Source organism: Rhynchophorus ferrugineus, unplaced genomic scaffold, assembly GCF_030347505.1.
Source record: "Rhynchophorus ferrugineus isolate W39M unplaced genomic scaffold, kcgeb_rfMv2 rfM5, whole genome shotgun sequence".
NCBI classification, from domain to species: Eukaryota; Metazoa; Arthropoda; class Insecta; order Coleoptera; family Curculionidae; genus Rhynchophorus; species Rhynchophorus ferrugineus.
Window position 1 is genome coordinate 22,389,187 of NW_027472584.1, and position 17,654 is coordinate 22,406,840.

Here is a 17,654-nt window from a genome sequence, read left to right on the forward strand (position 1 = left end):
TTATTAAAGAAACTTGATGTTCTTCAGTTTTCTTTCTTTTTCTGTCCTCGCCAACTACCCAGACAATTTCAGTTTATTTAATGGTAACGAAAACGACAAATGTATTTCTTAATATCATTAAGGGGATTGTTATGATTGCGTGCCTACTTTCTTTAGCAATAAATGGAGAAATCCATATTAATTTAATTATAGCCACATAATAACTCCAGACATATAAATAGCTAGAGTTATTTAAAGAGTTTAAATATTCAATTTTGCATTTATCACATTACAATGAACAGCAAATAGTTACAATTATATCGCAGCTTAGTTGTACAAATATTTTATGGTATCGTATTTAATTTTATATACTTTTAAAATTAAAATCAATATTCCAACTGACTATTAACTATCTATTAACTAGTTGCTTAGGAAATGGTTAAAAATTGCTCATTTTTTTAGAATTAATTTCTTTAATGATAATTTGTTATTTTACCAGTTGTCAATGCAGTGGGAATTAAGTATTTCTTATGATAATTATCATTTACATGACATGTAGATAGATGACTTCAGTAAGTGATCTGTGTAAAATATTTAATTATAAAAGTCTTTCAAAAAATCAGATAACTCCTGAATGTAAAGTAATTCAGTATGTAAATCATCTTGTTTTATAGTAAGCTGTACATTTGCAATATAATTTCATTTTTAATCAAAATAATATAATAATCAAAAATACTTAACAATATTTTTTCCATGGACTCTTAAATGAAAATAACAATAAAACATTGTCTGAAATGCCCCGGGCCACATAGATGGCAGTTTTATTGCATTCACCGCTTTTTTAGTTAGTACTAATCCTCAAAAGAAAGTTATTAAAATTTCATGATATTCCTCTCATAAGTTTGTGAGTTATTGTGCTAAGAGTGACACTACTTTTGTTATTTTCTAAACAATGGATCAAAAACAATTACGTGTTTTAATTTTACACTGTTTCTTGGTGGGAAAAAGACCGTTCAAGCGAAGCAATAGCTTGAAACGTGGTCGAAGAGGCACCAATGACGCAGAATGCAGTGGACGCCCAAATGAGGTGCTAGCACCAGAAAACATCAAAAATATTCACAAAAGCATTTTGAATGTTCGAAAAGTGAAGTTGTGTGAGTCAAGATATCAAAAGAATATATTTTGGGATGTGCTTGGTGTAATATTCATCGACTATCTTGAGAACTAGATGAATTGCTCCCAAATCCACCGTATTCGCCAGATTTGGCTCCCAGTGTTCGCAGACCTCAAAAAATGCTCAGCGATAAGACATTTCGCTCCAATGAAGAGGTTATCGCTGAAACTGGGGCCTATATTGAGGCAAAACATGAGTCGCCCTACAAAAGTTGTATTGAAATAGTAGAGCGGTGCTAGAATGATTGGTGATTAATGAAGCTAATTTTGAACAAAAAAATGCGTTTTCTTTGTTACGCCAGGGACTTTTCAGCCCATGTGTTGTTATAAGACATGTTTAAAGAAGCAATAATTGATATAATTGACGTTTGTTTTCGAAACAAAAATAAATGTAGCATAAAAATAAAAACACTATTAAAACAAATGGACACTCTTAAGTGGTTTCGTTTAAAATACCTTTTAAAAGTTAACACCAGAAAAGAAAGAAAACGTCGTTTAAGAAGTTCTTTAAAATGGAATTCCTTCGGGATGGTGTTAATCCCAGTAGGTCACATTGTTTTTTATCGTTCTAGGTGAACGGGGGAAAATAATCGAGTTGGCCATTTGTCAATATTATATTCTCGAAAACAAAGATGCGTCGTTTTTATTAGGGACAAAAAAAACGTTTCCTTGATTTAGAAAGCACTTTGTTCGTTTATCGACAGCGTATAGCGCCACAATCTGTGTATATCCACGGGGGATTTATATATCACAATATTGATACAATATTTCTGGAATGAAGCTAATAATGTAATAAATTCCAGACTTTCCTGTCTCTTCGAGCTAATATACTTCACGAAAGAGAAAGGAAAAAATGTTTGGCGTTTTGATTTATTTATTGACTACCGAGTGATTTTCATTTATAAGGATTTATTGGAATAGATATATATATATATATATATATATATATATATATATATATATATATGTATATATATATATATATATATATATATATATATATATATATATATATATATATATATTTGTATATATGTATATATGTATATGTATATATATATATATATATATATATATATATATATATATATATATATATATATATATATATATATATACAAATATATATATATATATATATATATATATATATATATATATATATATATGTATATATGTATATATGTATGTATGTATGTATATCAGTGCCTGAACTGATGGAGTGTTAGAAAAGGACAATACAACTTGTTCTTAAACGATAAGGTTCTTAATTTCGTCGTAAAGTACCAGTACGATGACACCTCCGGTATCTCTGAGGACGTTAGAGAAGGCTCCCTTGAAGAAGGCCGCATTACTTTCTTGTTAGGCGATGGTAACCCAGCAATGTGCTGTGTTCTTGTAGAAGATCTCGCTCTTGGTATGTCGAGAGTGCATCATCATACGTCTACGAACTGTTTCGAATCGATAAGAATTGATACCAGCAACAGTGGTAACAGTCTGTGCAATAGCCCAAGAAATGACAAGTGTAGTATTCTTGGGATCAGGTAAGATACCTTTAGCGGTATCATAGAAACCGAAGAAAGCAGCTCTGTAGATAATAATACCTTGAACAGATACACCAAAACCTCTGTAAAGACCGCCAAGACCGTCAGACTTGAAGATTTTTACTAGGCAGTTGCCCAATCCAGATAATTCACGTTCACCAGCGGCTTTACCGACGTCAGCGGCCAATCTGGTTCTGGCAAAATCAAGATGGTAGACGAAATACAAGGATGTGGCATCAGCAGCACCACCAGAAGCGAAATTACCCAGAAAGTATCTCCAGAATTGGGTTTTCTTGCACATCGCTCAAGAAAACTTGTTTGTATTTGTCTTTGAACGCAAAGTTCAAAGCCTGGATGGGAAAGTATCTGATTACGTTTGCAGACATCAGAAAGATAGGACAACATTTCAACAAAATCTGATCTGTCTGTTTTAAGCTATGTAAAAATGCTGATGAGTTGTTAAAATATAGTGATAAATGTTCATGCTATAGTGAAATTCGTTGTAGCTGATGGTGATAGTAACTTCAATACGATACAGAAACTAATCACCAAAATCGACTATGGGATTGCTCAGAGGACAAGTAACTGGATAAAAACCTATTTGCTACAATTCTAAAAAAACGTTCATAAAGTGTATTAAATTCTTGTTCTTCTTCTTTTGAATCATTTGGTGTTCTGTATTCATCATATTCACTCAAAATATAGTGAAGAAGCCATTGTGCATCTGTAGAATGGCACTGAGTCATCATTATTGTCAAAAATCTCATCATCAGCTTCAGACATTCTCTGTATTTAACTGATCTAACACTCATAATAATCAGAAATTCTGATACTACGAAGGCTTTCTAAAAGCTTTGTACCAGTATTTTCAAAAACATCTTTTGTCAAAAAGCAATTCATTCTATATGTTTATTGACAATATTTATATACAACCATTAAACTGTATAAAGTCTATATATAGAATAGTAACTAGACCAGAAACTATGATTGTTTGTCACTCTTTTGAAGCATTTTGGCGATGTGTATTCACCATGTTCATTCAAAATATAGCGAAGAAGCAATTGTGCAGTTATTACAAGGCACTAAGTCATTATTGTTACCGAAAATTGCATTCTTCGCTTCAACCACCCTCTGTATTTAACTGATATAATACTACGTGTGTTCTATATATTCCGGAAATAATATTTGCCCAAAAAAACCAGGAGTTATGCGACTATGGAGGAAATCTAAAAGGCTGTTTCTATGCAAGGTAAAAGTTACATGGGCCAATCTACCCCCAATCTTTAGAAATACTATCAATATAGGACTTAATAAATGAATACATAATAATAACAAATGAATAATAATAACGAAATATGCCTAGAAGCCACAAATTGCTAGATCTGACGAGTAAGTAGGGTTTTTTTAAATCATGTCATGATGTAGTATGATACTATGTCTTGTAGCTTCATTGGACATAGTAGACAAACAAATAAGCACACCACTCAGATGATAGTATGACAAACCGACTTACCACATCTTTCAAATGCATTTGTGATCGCTATTGTGCGAATGTGATCTTCAGGTTCGATTTTATCATGAAATAGATAACTTTGTTGTCTTTTTCCACAATTTCCTTCATTGCTGTAATATTTTCGGGGTTAACAATAGTTAATGCAGTCCAAAATTTGATATCAAACTTTCCTTACGTTCATGCAAGCACTTAAATTTCTTAAAACTACTCTGTTAGGTTTCCTGATCACTTTTACACTTTATATATTAAATATGGACAATACAGCATGCGCTAGTCAAACCGTGCTTCATCAATCTAAGCAAGGAACTATCACAAGGTGCCATTTCTGGCGAATACAGCTAATCTTCCTAATTACCTAAATATTGTTCATCTGAATATCACAATTTAGAACATATTGTTCCATTCTTACTTATTAAGATGGGTTATTAGAGATGATTCTCCTATATAATCAAGAAACGGATACATATAAAGATGCTGCTGTTCTTGTTTTATGTCGTCGATTGGACAAGCGATGAAATTTTCAAAGCGCAGGTGATGTGGAAAACAATAAAAACAAAGGTCGTCTATAGTAAATTTACGTTCTTTCAAACGTAACACAGTTTTACATTTATACACGCTATACGTTAAATGTAGCACCATTCTAAGCAATAAAATGAACGCTTTCATATTTAATTTGATATAACAATGCTCTACGTTCGTGTCTACTCAAGTTTTATATTTACTGTCGAGTTCTATCTACAACAGTGTTCGCTGTAATAAAATTTTGATGAATTTCAGGTATATCATAATAAGTTTTATATCGGGATGTAACTTATCATTATAAATTCGTGAATTTTTAAAGCACATGCCACTCTATGTATACGATATCTTCAGAAAGTATATTAAATTGATCTATTATTTTTATTAAGGTTCTTAAATTTTATGATAATATAGTTTAAAGAACAAGTTAAGCAATATATCCAGACAAAATAATGCTAAAGTGGATTGAATAAAGAAATAATAATATTCAATGAAATATGTTGATTTTTTTTTTAACATCCAACATCTGCAAGTTTTCCTTATTGTCTCGATATATTTTTGTTTTTTTTTATGTTTTCTTGGGTATAGATTACGGGAACGTGATCTTTAATTTTTATTTGATCATGGCTTTATAGGTTTCGGAAAAAGATAATGGTCTCAATATATATGTATTTTGATGTAAGGTAAATGAAAATCTAACACTAAATTGCTTTAAAATTGATAATTTTAAACATACTTCATATAAAAAAAAATTCATTTATTCATTTTTAATTTTTCCATTGTTCGTTTCATTCTTTGTCATATTTTTTATTTTATAACTCAAAAACTAAAGATTGCCCAAAATTTGTTGTAATACCGTCCGATTTGGTATAAAATTCTTTATAAACCTTACAATTTTCATTAATTTTCAAGAAGCAAGAAGAAAAGTCAGCAAAACGAATGAAAATAGTAAAAAATCGCAAATTTTCACGACTATGTACATGGAAAAAGTGCCAATTTTTTACCTTTAGGATTAAGATGAAACTTTGAAAATATAGGTAATTTGATGTGAAATAAACGAAAATCTATGTCAAATTGCTAAAGAATTGATAATTTTTAAGATATGCAACGTAAATAGAAATCCACAATTTTTTAAAAAATACATTTCCCGTTGTATAACTTAAAAACTGGAGGTCGGATAAAATGTATTATAATACCATTCGATTCAGCATAAAATTCTTTATAAGACCTGGAATTTTCATTAATTTTTAATTATTTCGAAAGTAACGGCAGCAAAATGTATGAAAATAGTGAAAAATCGCAAATTTTCACGATTATATACATGGAAAAGGTGCCATTTTTTTTATCTCTCGGTTTAAGATGAAATTTTGAAAATATAGGTAATTTCAATTGAAATAAACGAAAATCTATGTCAAATTGCCATAGAATTATAATTTTTAAGATATGCAACGTAAACTGAAATCCACTAATTTTTTTAAAATATATTTCTCGTTGTATATCTTAAAAACTGGAGGTCGGATAAAATTTATTATAATACCATTCGATTCAGAATAAAATTCTTTATAAAACCTGCAATTTTCATAAATTGTTAATTATTTCGAAAGAAACGGCAGCAAAATGTATGAAAATAGTGAAAAATCGCAAATTTTCACGATTATATACATGGAAAAAGTGCTATTTTTTTATTTCTCGGTTTAAGATGAAATTTTGAAAATATAGGTAATTTGATGTGAAATAAACAAAAATCTATGTCAAATTGCTAAAGAATTGATAATTTTTAAGATGTGCAACGTAAACTGAAATCCACTTTTTTTTTTAAATATATTTCTCGTTGTATAACTTAAAAACTGGAGGTCGGATAAAATTTATTATAATACCGTTCGATTCAGCATAAAATTCTTTATAAAACCTGCAATTTTCATTAATTTTTAATTATTTCGAAAGAAACGGCAGCAAAATGTATGAAAATAGTGAAAAATCGCAAATTTTCACGATTATATACATGGAAAAAGTGCCATTTTTTTTATCTCTCGGATTAAGATAAACCTTTGAAAATACATGTAATTTGGGGTGAAATAAACGAAAATCTATGCCAAATTACTCTAGGATTGATAATATTTAAGATATACAACAAAGTGGAAAAGCAAAATATATGAAAACAGTAAAAAATGCAAATATTGATATTATTTTGGATATAGATGAAATACTCAAAATTCGTGTTAAATTGCATTAGTACTTATTGCATAATTTTTAAGATAAATGATATAAATAGAAATAACTTCGTGTAAAAGTTTCATTTAAACCAATTTTTAATGGGTATTTTTAATCGTAAACTTATAATTACTATCCTAGTACTGACTACTGTCCAACTAACTGATTATATTTGTAATATTAAAAAGAATTACTTACTTAAACTGATATATCAATCAAAACATATGGGAACAAAATATAAACGAAAATCAAATAAATCTAATGACGTAGCGTATAATAGAGTGGATTAGAATGTGGAACATCACATTTCATATCGCTTGTGTAATTTTCTTCTTCGATTCCCCACGTATTATGTTACCGGCAGCTAGATCCTGCGTTATTAAACGAGACGTAGCCTAAATAAGAACCAATAATCATTTTTGTGGGAAACATAATTCTATTAATTTGTCAGAAGCCATTAACGTTTTTATAGTAGGCGTAAAATCTTTTTGTTTTAATAGGTTTTTCGTTTGTTTCTTAATACACACAATGTCCCTTAATAAATACATTTTCATTTATATTTGTTGTATATTGGAAGTAAAATAAAATAATATTTAATCAATTATTGAAGGAAATGGGTAAACAAAATTCATGTCGATTTATTTTTTTTTGTCTAAGGAAGAGATGTATGCCAGAACTTTGGAGACCTTAAAAACCTGGATATATTTCATCAGACCTTATAAAATATTTATGTGTCATCTATCCCATTGACAGAATTTATATCCCGAAAATTTATTTCGTGCTGCTATATATCAGAGTCGTGCTTGGTTTTTTTTTAAATATTTGATAACAATATTGTTTTTTTTCCTTTCGTTTTATCAATTAAATTTTTTTTTCGTTTATTTGATAATATCCTTTAATATTATTGGAAAACGGATAATATTTTATACTTTTTATTGAAAATCGAAAAGTTAGCATGCTCTTTTGATGAGATTTTGAGAATAATTTTGTATATTGATTATTAAATTATTTATTAAAAAAATAAAGAAGTCTTTTAATGACTTTGGCATGAAGTAAAGGTAGAGTTTAGACCATATTTGATGTTCTGTAGCAAACATTTATAGCTGTATATTAAAGTTTTGGTTTTTAGCATCCTATGGAACTTTCTTTTCTTCGAAACAACTCTTTCTATATTCTTTCAGCACTTGATTCGTCTGATTACTAATTTTATTAAATATTATTTTGTCTACAGCATTTCTGGCTCTGTGCCATGCTCTTCTAGCTTTTAGTCTTTCTTTTATAATTTCTTTAATTTCAAGGTGGTAATTTACCTCATATTCTGATATCTTTGTTGAAAGAATGGCGAGTTTTATGTTATATGTATGTGTTATGGGGTAATATAGTAAGGGTGGAATGGTAACGCCACTGAGCACGATCTTATGCACTGGGTAAAATATGCGTTGGTGATACTGTGCTTTATTAATCATATTTTCTTCCTTATTTATTTTTCCTGTGCCATTTATGGATGTGCTTTTTTATTTTCCCCGATAATAAACTTGACTGATTCCTATTTTATTAAAGTTTGCGGATTTTATTACCTCGACGTTCCCGCTAGTTCTGTTCCAGTAACAAAGAAATTTTGTTCGAGTTTGCAGATTGCCATACTCGGCTCAGACTTGCAAATTTTATACTTTACGAGTTTCCCAGTTGATTTACATTTTATTACCATACATTACGTTCTTAATATGCCATAATGTATTTAACAAATTACCCATCATTTATTATTATAGCCATCAATTGCACGGAATACGTATCTGTTATTTGAAAATGATATATTGTGGTTTCGGTTCCGAGATATTATACTTTAAGTTCACTGATCTTTCCTTTCGCAACTCATTTAGTCTGTCAATGGTGTTAACCGCAAACTTATTGTAGTTGTATTTTAACACCTATACCTGATGATTTTCTATCATATATCAGTGTTTTTGTTTATTAATTACTTTATTTTTATTAATTAAATCTTACATTAGATATGTTTAGTACAATCTTAAGTAATTTTTATTTATTTTGTAACGCAAAATGACTGTGATGTATTTTAATTTGTATAACAAATTTTGTTATTTACAATGCTCAATGAATATGATGTTGGCTATGGTACATGATGGTTTTCTTTTGATTTCAGGTTCCTATGTCTCTTCATCGACACACCGTAAGTTCTTCAATAATTTTAAGCGGACATATTTTTAAGTGGAACGGTAAAAGGTATGAAACTGGCAAAAAGTCGCAAATTTTCACGATTATATATACAGAAAAATTGCCACATTTTTAAATTCCTTCTATAAAGATAAAAGTCTCAAAATATATGTAATTTGGGGTAAAGAACATGAAAATCGATATTAAAATGTTTTAGAATATATATTTTTTGGGATATATGACATAAACAGAAATACACTCATTTTTCGAAAAGACACTTTTCGTTGTATTATATAAGAACTAAATGTTGTACGAAAATGGCTATATCGCCGTTCGATTTGCCATAAAATTCTCTATAACATCTCTCATTTTCATTATTCTGCTACTATTTGAACGGAAATGATAGCAAATATATTGAAAATGACAAAAAATCGCAAAATTTCACGACTATATACGTGAAAAAAGTGTAATTTTTGTAAATTTCTCGAATAACGATAAAACTCTCAAAATGTATGTATTTTGATGTAAAATAAACAAAAATCCATGTCAAATTCCTTTATGATCGATAATTTTTAAGATATGTAACATAAACTGAAATCCAGCAATCCAGTCAAAAATATACTTTTCATTATATAACTTATAAACCAAAAAGGATTTACTAAAATCATAACATCATCCTAAAATGCTTCAAATGTTTCGTTTTCGTTCAAATTTACGTGTAAGTAGTATATAAAAAGTAATAGAAAACATATACGACCACTTCTCTATTAAAAGATATTGCTGGCTATGAAATCCAGATTCATATTCATAGCATACTATTTAATTTTTGCTTCAAAATAGGCCTCAGTTTCGGTGATCACCTCTTCATTCGAGGAAAATTTCGTCCCAGCGAGCATTCTTTTGAGATCTGAGGAAATAGTCACTGGGGGCCAGATCTGGAGTATACGGTGGATGATGAAGAAATTCGAAGCCCAATTCTTTAATTTTTGCCAACGTTTTTACTGACTTATGACACTTCATATAATGGGTCAATTGAAAAGTCCCCGGCCTACCATAGTAAAACACATTTTTTTTTGGCAAAATTAGTATTTTTTATTCGACATAATTTCCAACCCTCCAACTTTTCAATACCATTTTTGTAGTACGATTTGTACTTTTCTTCAAAATAGGCCTCAGTTTCGGCGATGACCTCTTCATTCGACGAAAATATCTTCCCAGCGAGCATCCTTTTGTGATCTGAGAACAGGAAATAGTCGCTGGGGGCCAGATCTTGAGAATACGGTGGATGAGGAAGCCATTCGAAGCCCAATTCATGGATTTTGACACGGTGCATTGTCTTGGTGAAGCAGCACTTTCTTTTTTCGGCGATTTCGTCCTTCAAACGGTCCCATAACGCTATGTAATAGTCGCTGTTGATGATCCTTCCTTTTTCAAGGTAGTCAATGAAAATTATCCATGCGCATCCCAAAATACAGACGAAGTGGAATGATGGAGCCATGTTTCATCCATTGTCACATATCGACGCACAACTCGGATTTATTATGCTTAATCATCTTCAAGCACTGCTTCGAATCATCAACTCCTCGTTGTTTTCTGTGAAAAATGAGCTCGCGCGGCACCCACCTTGCACAGAGCTTTCTCATACCCAAATATTCGTGAGTGATATAATGTACAGGTTCAGTTGATACCTTTAGAGTGTCTGCTATTTTATTCAATTTTAATTTACCGTCATTCATTGTGGATTCTTTAAATGTTTTGGTCGGTAACAAACTCTTTTTGGGCGTCCACTACGTTCACCGTCTTCGGTGCTCATTGCACCACGTCTAAACTTAGCATACCAGTCCTTGATGGTTAATTTTCCTGGGGCAGTGTCCAGAAACTCGGCATCAAGCCAAGTTTTTGCTTTAACTGTAATATTTTATCAACACGCGAAATTCCTTTTTATCAGTTTTTTTACAATAATAGAAGTTGCTTCACTAAAAATGCTATAATTCATAAAGTGGTGATCCGACAGCTGTCAAATTTATACACGCATCTTGTGAGGGTTAGGGCCAACTCAAAAACATATGGAGGCCGGGGACTTTTTAATTAATCTGTTACATTAGAAACAAGTTAGCTTGAAAATCCATATTATTAATCAAAATATAATATAATTAATTAGTATTTATAAATATTTCATGCTTCTGTTAATTAAAATGGTGATGTTAGACAGGTTTTTAGGTTAACGAATAAAAAAATGTGTAAGATCACTTTCGACAAAACATAGTCGACGCCTCATTTTAAATATATAGGATATAAATTTAACTTTTTCCCGAAATACGGTACCAAAAATATGTTCGCCTTGATATACGGCCTTATAAATCTCCAACATCCAAAGCATCGTTTGCGGTTGAACGATTACGTGGTAGAAAAAAAAAATGGAGGAGGGTGAAATATCGAGAGGGGGGTGGTGATGGTATACGCGACACCGATTCTAAAGTTGAGATTTTAAAATTAAACGAATAATTAAATTGAAAGTCGTCGGATTTCCTGGCAGATGTAGTGACAGGCGCAACAATGGTCATCAAATGGTATTTCCTTTGATGGTTTTTCGCGGGACGATGCGTGCCACGTTTACCCTCAAATTTAAAACTCGAATTGTATCAATGCGATTTCTTCACAGCACAGTGATTTGACAGGCGAAAGCGGAATTGAATTTTTTAGGCGAGCTGCAACCCCATCACGCACCCGCTAAACTATTATAGACAGACATGCATTACTAATGCTAGTTTGCGGTAGCACTTCCTGGCAGACGCTTTTGAACGCCCATTCTGCGATAGGGTGGCTTTTACCCCCTTTACGTTTATCGTTTTAAGATTTATTGTACTCCATTTCATTTCGTTCGTACTTATCGTGGTCAACGTTCGGCTAATACCCGATTTTACTTACGAAAAAAACAAAAATAATCTATAAATTCTTATGTAAAAGAATAGATGTTCGTTAGTCCCGCTAAAACTCGAAAACGGACAGACCGATTTGACTAATTTTGGTTTCGAAATATGTGTGAAAGTTCAGGGCAGGTTTATATGTTCAGAAAATATAGAATAATTGCGAGAAAAATGGCAAAACCAACAATTTTCACTGTCACAAAGGTTCGAATTATTTTTTCTGACTGTCAAACATTTATGGATGCTCTCCAAAATTTATTTTGTTGCTGATAATGTTGAAAACTGATAAAAACTACCACACATTAACATCAAACCGGAAGTATTGGATTAATTATTTGAAGAAAATTACTCGACATCGACCCTTTAATACAGTACCACGATTTATATTTCATAAAAATGTAAATATTTCTTCAGAGGTAAAAATAATATAAAAAAAATTTCACCTAAATTTTTAAAATCTAACAAAAAAACAGACAATTAGCAATTTGTAAGTGGTTTTACACCGATGCATTTTTATTGCAAAACAGTCTTTAAATATGCAAAATTGCTCTATTATGAATAATGAATAAATTTGAGAAATAAAATCCAATATCTTATTTAAAAAATTGCATATAATCTATAAATACATACGTAAAAGAATTGCTGTTCGTTAGTCACGCTAGAACTCGAGAAAGACCGGACCGATTTGGCCAATTGTGATTTTAAAATACTTGTGAAAGTTCAGGTAAGGTTTATATGTTCAGAAAATATAGAATAATTGTGCGAAAAATAATAAAAACAACAATTTTCTCTGTCGCATAATGTATTAAACTTTGAACATAATTATTTTTCACCCCGTTTTATATTTCATAAAAATGTAAATATTTTTTGAGAGGTATATCAATTCAATAACGGAAATGCAGGTTAAAAATATGACATATGTCATTATAGATCAAATATGAAACAACCATGTACTAACTGTAATTTTTAATGGTATTCTAACTGCGGTGGAGAAAACATTTACCAAGAATACAGTTTAAATATGTAGTGACTGATTATGGTAAAGCGTATTTTATAAATGTATTTCACATTTGTTATTATTTAGTCACAAACTCACATTTTTTTTTCTTTCACGAGATCTTACTTTACTTTAAGTTCACCAGGTCATTTAATAATTTATAAACAATATTCAAACATTGTTGATATACATTGAATACTTTTTTCTATCTTCTAATTTTGTGTTTCTAGTTTTTTTTTGGGAATTACTACATGAAGTCTAGTAAATAAGTATTTTGATCAAGCTTCAATATAAACAATTCAATCAAACTGTTAAATTCGATTTAGTCTATAAAAGTCATAGATTACAGATAATCTCTATCTGGTCATGTTAATTTCTTGATTATGTTTTAAGTTTACTTAATTGTTTAATTTGTTTTAATTTACATATGGTTATGAAAATTTGATCAAACTCATATATGACTATTATAAACTATTAGTTCATGTAGAACCTTATTGAGCCTTTTTTCGGTATCTAATATTATGTAAAGGTATCAAAACTTATTCCATATCTAAGTAGTTTTTTTTCTTTTATTGCTTTTTCTGGCAAAATAAATCGAGGCAAATAGATCCACTGTAAGAGTGTCATTTAATAGAATGAAATTATTTGAATTGTTTTTCTTGTTGGTGTTTTTTTTTAATGATAACGATTCCATGTAATAGTTTGAACCTTTAATATCTTGACGACGTTTAGGTAATATCTTATTTGACGTCTTCAGGTCTTGTTTTCTTTTGCTTTACTTTTAATTACACGAGTTAAACTGAACTTAATATACATCTATATATATATATATGAAGATACTTGGAGAGCAAGATAACATAAATGCAGTAAATATTATTTTTCTATTTATCAATAAAAATATTGTTGTATTTACATTATTACATCAATAAATAATATTAAAAAATAGAGTTCCAAAATGCGGCTATTTTAATGTACGATACTACAAACAAAACATATGCTTTAAACATTATGTTTTAAGTTTACTTAAATGTTTAATTTTTTTAATTTACATATGGTTATGAAAATTTGATCAAACCCATATATGACTATTATAAACTACTAGTTCATGTAGAACCTTATTGAGCCTTTTTTTCGGTATCTAATATTATGTAAAGGTATCAAAACTTATTCCATATCTAAGTTTTTTTTTTCTTTTATTGCCTTTTCTGGCAAAATAAATCGAGGTAAATAGAGATCCACTGTAAGAGTATCATTTAATGGAATGAAATTCTTTGAATTGCTTTTCTTGTTGGTGTTTTTTTTAATGATAAAGATTCCATGTAATAGTTTGAACCTTTAATATCTTGACGACGTTTGGGTATCTTATTTGCCGTCTTCAGGTCTTGGTTCCTTTTGCTTTACTTTTAATTACACGAGTTAAACTGAACTTAATATACATCTATATATATATGAAGATACTTGGAGAGCAAGATAACATAAATGCAGTAAATATTATTTTTCTATTTATCAATAAAAATATTGTTGTATTTACATTATTACATCAATAAATAATATTAAAAAATAGAGTTCCAAAATGCGGCTATTTTAATGTACGATACTACAAACAAAACATATGCTTTAAACATTATGTTTTAAGTTTACTTAATTGTTTAATTTTTTTAATTTACATATGGTTATGAAAATTTGATCAAACTCATATATGACTATTATAAACTATTAGTTCATGTAGAACCTTATTGAGCCTTTTTTCGGTATCTAATATTATGTAAAGGTATCAAAACTTATTCCATATCTAAGTTTTTTTTTCTTTTATTGCCTTTTCTGGCAAAATAAATCGAGGTAAATAGAGATCCACTGTAAGAGTATCATTTAATGGAATGAAATTCTTTGAATTGTTTTTCTTGTTGGTGTTTTTTTTAATGATAAAGATTCCATGTAATAGTTTGAACCTTTAATATCTTGACGACGTTTGGGTATCTTATTTTCTGTCTTCAGGTCTTGGTTCCTTTTGCTTTACTTTTAATTACGCGAGTTAAACTGAACTTAATATACATCTATATATATATGGAGATACTTGGAGAGCAAGATAACAAATGCAGTAAAAATTATTTTTCTATTTATCAATAAAAATATTGTTCTATTTACATTATTACATTAATAAATAATATTAAAAAATAGAGTTCGAAAATACCGCTAAAAATATATATATATATCGAATTTTTTCACCCTATGCAGATATGAATATCTTTTAATCCACATGAAGAAAAAAAAGGTTCTTATCTCAGAGCGCTGTAAAAGAAAAGAGCGATCAGGTGGCATTTCGTATTCATATATTCAATTTATTTGGCAACCATAAAAATAATAAAATCAAAATGACAATGGGGAAGTCGGGGAAGTCGTTATATGCAAAACCGTGGCTTCGATTCGTTTAATTTATATTAATAATAGTAAAGATAAGCTTCTTAAAATTGCAACCATTAGAAAGCCGACGACACAATAACCGAAATTATAGGGAGGGCTGTTATAATGACCTTGTAAAGTATCTGTCACACCCTGAAGGGCTTGCTGGTTTGTGTAAGGATTTTTTTTCCGCCCGGTATCCCCTAAAAACGTTCTTATTAAGGGTCGGTCTTTATGCATCAGGTTTTTTTTTTATTCAAAATGCATCGAAAAAAATTAAGGAAAAAAAAACAGTTTCACCTGCATTTTTAAAAGTCAACAAAAAATCTGACAATTGCTAATTTGTAAGTGGTTTTACACCGGTTAGTTTTTATTGAAAGACATTCTTTAAATATGCAAATTGCTCTATTGTGTTCTATTGTTGAAGTAAAATCTAATACCTTATTAAAAAAATACCTGCAAAAGTATACCTGAGTGAAAAGTTACATACGAGATAAATCGATAAATCCCTTAATTATAAACACATCTCTGATGATTAGTCATAATCACATTGATTTTTTTTCGAACAACCAGATCATTATCTCTTTATGTCTAATGTCTAATGTGAGATACAATATAAAATACATAACCGTATTATATTGATAAAACAATTAAAAGCAAAGACAAAACAACTGTTTTCACTTTAAATTATGAGATCATTCAATTTTCAGATCTTCCATGATAACTTTAAAAAGCTTTTCATTTTGTAAAACTTCTTGTAGATTGAGTTTTGTTAGCTTACAATTGAGTATTATGCTAGAAAATATGGTACATATTAAAACATAATAGCAGAGTTTTATGCGTATGTTATACAATATAATATATACAACGCAAAAGTCCCGCTACTGTTTTGATTGCCTATAACTTTGCTCAAAGAAAAGATAAGTAAATTCGGTTTTCATAAAATGTTTATTAGGCCTTTACATTTTTTTTTCGTTATGCTCTTTTTAAGGCATTTTTCATGACATCCTGCAGCATCTGAAGCTGAATTTCTTCAATTTCGTGACGAATATCGTCCCTAAGATGTTGAATAGTTTACGGCTTATTCACATAAACTTTTGATTTTAAAAAACCCCATAAGAAAACGTCTAGTGCTGTTAAATTCGGGTATCTGATTGGCCATGTTAAATCGCCGAATTAGTCTTCGTGGAAAAATGTCATTCAATAATTGAATTGTTGAACGAGCTGTGGTTCCATCTTGTTGAAACCATATGTCCTCTAGTCCTAGCTCTTCCATTTCAGGCACAAGAAAATTTCGAATCATGTCTTGGTACCGTTCAGCAGTAATAGTAACTGCAACACATTGGTCATTCTCATATTGGGCCAATAATGTTTCCATCATGAATACTACACTATAAGTTGGAAAGTTGTTTCCTGAAACCAAATTAATGATCTGTAGTAAGATACGTTTCCTCAATAATTGGATTTATCTTTTTCAATACAAGTTTTTCATATAATTTCGACATTGTGAATAGATTTATAGTTCAATAGAGTTATTTGAAAGAGTTTCTGATCGTTCAATTAATTAATAAATATATAAATCACCATATTGTCAAATTTAGCTTTCTGGTACAAATATATTTTCTAATTAACTCTAAATAAAATAAATATGAAGTATCTAATACAAAACATACACTGTAGTTTCATGTAAAACTTTAGTATATTGGAAGATCAATTATAGGATAACTATGTAATCTGAAATATATAGTCTATTCAAAGTTGTTTTAGTAATGCATCATGGATATTTGTAATGTTTGCCGGTTTATAACCTGTAGTATTTATAACCAATATTTTGAATAATAGCGTGTATCTGACAACCAGACGGCGACCGGCTGTCAGATGTATAAAAAATTCTTGAAAGTAATAGTGATAAGAGATTTTAACTCTTACCTATAACTTATTGTGGCTGTATAATAACTGTAGTTTTTAGATATGCTATAATGTTAAAATAAATTATATTTCATAATATTTTTGTTCAATTATTTTAGTTAGATTAGAATTCTTTTGTATGTCAAAGACAAACTGAACTAAAACTCAGAGTGAATTTCGGCAACATTACAATATTTCGACGTCACAAATATCCATGATGCATTACTAAAAAAAAACTTTGAATAGACTATACGTATATGACTATATCCAAGCGAAGAAAATGATAAAAGAGCGTGTATGTAATTATGGTT

At 29.7% G+C, this 17,654-nt stretch overlaps 1 protein-coding gene and 1 pseudogene across 6 annotated transcripts in view; one reads left to right on the forward strand and one right to left on the reverse strand.

Moving 5' to 3' along the window:
* LOC143197342 (uncharacterized) overlaps positions 1-17,654 on the forward strand; it is a 473,239-nt gene that overhangs the window by 154,413 nt on the left and 301,172 nt on the right. For 5 of the 6 annotated variants that reach the window (XM_076405724.1, XM_076405725.1, XM_076405723.1 and 2 more), the window contains exon 3: positions 9,101-9,127. The exons of the other annotated variant lie outside the window; for it this stretch is intronic. In XM_076405724.1, the coding sequence (XP_076261839.1) occupies positions 9,101-9,127 (27 nt within the window). The remainder of the gene's footprint in view (positions 1-9,100; positions 9,128-17,654) is intronic. 6 annotated transcript variants of the gene reach the window in all.
* Positions 2,394-3,082, reverse strand: LOC143197354 (ADP,ATP carrier protein pseudogene; annotated as a pseudogene).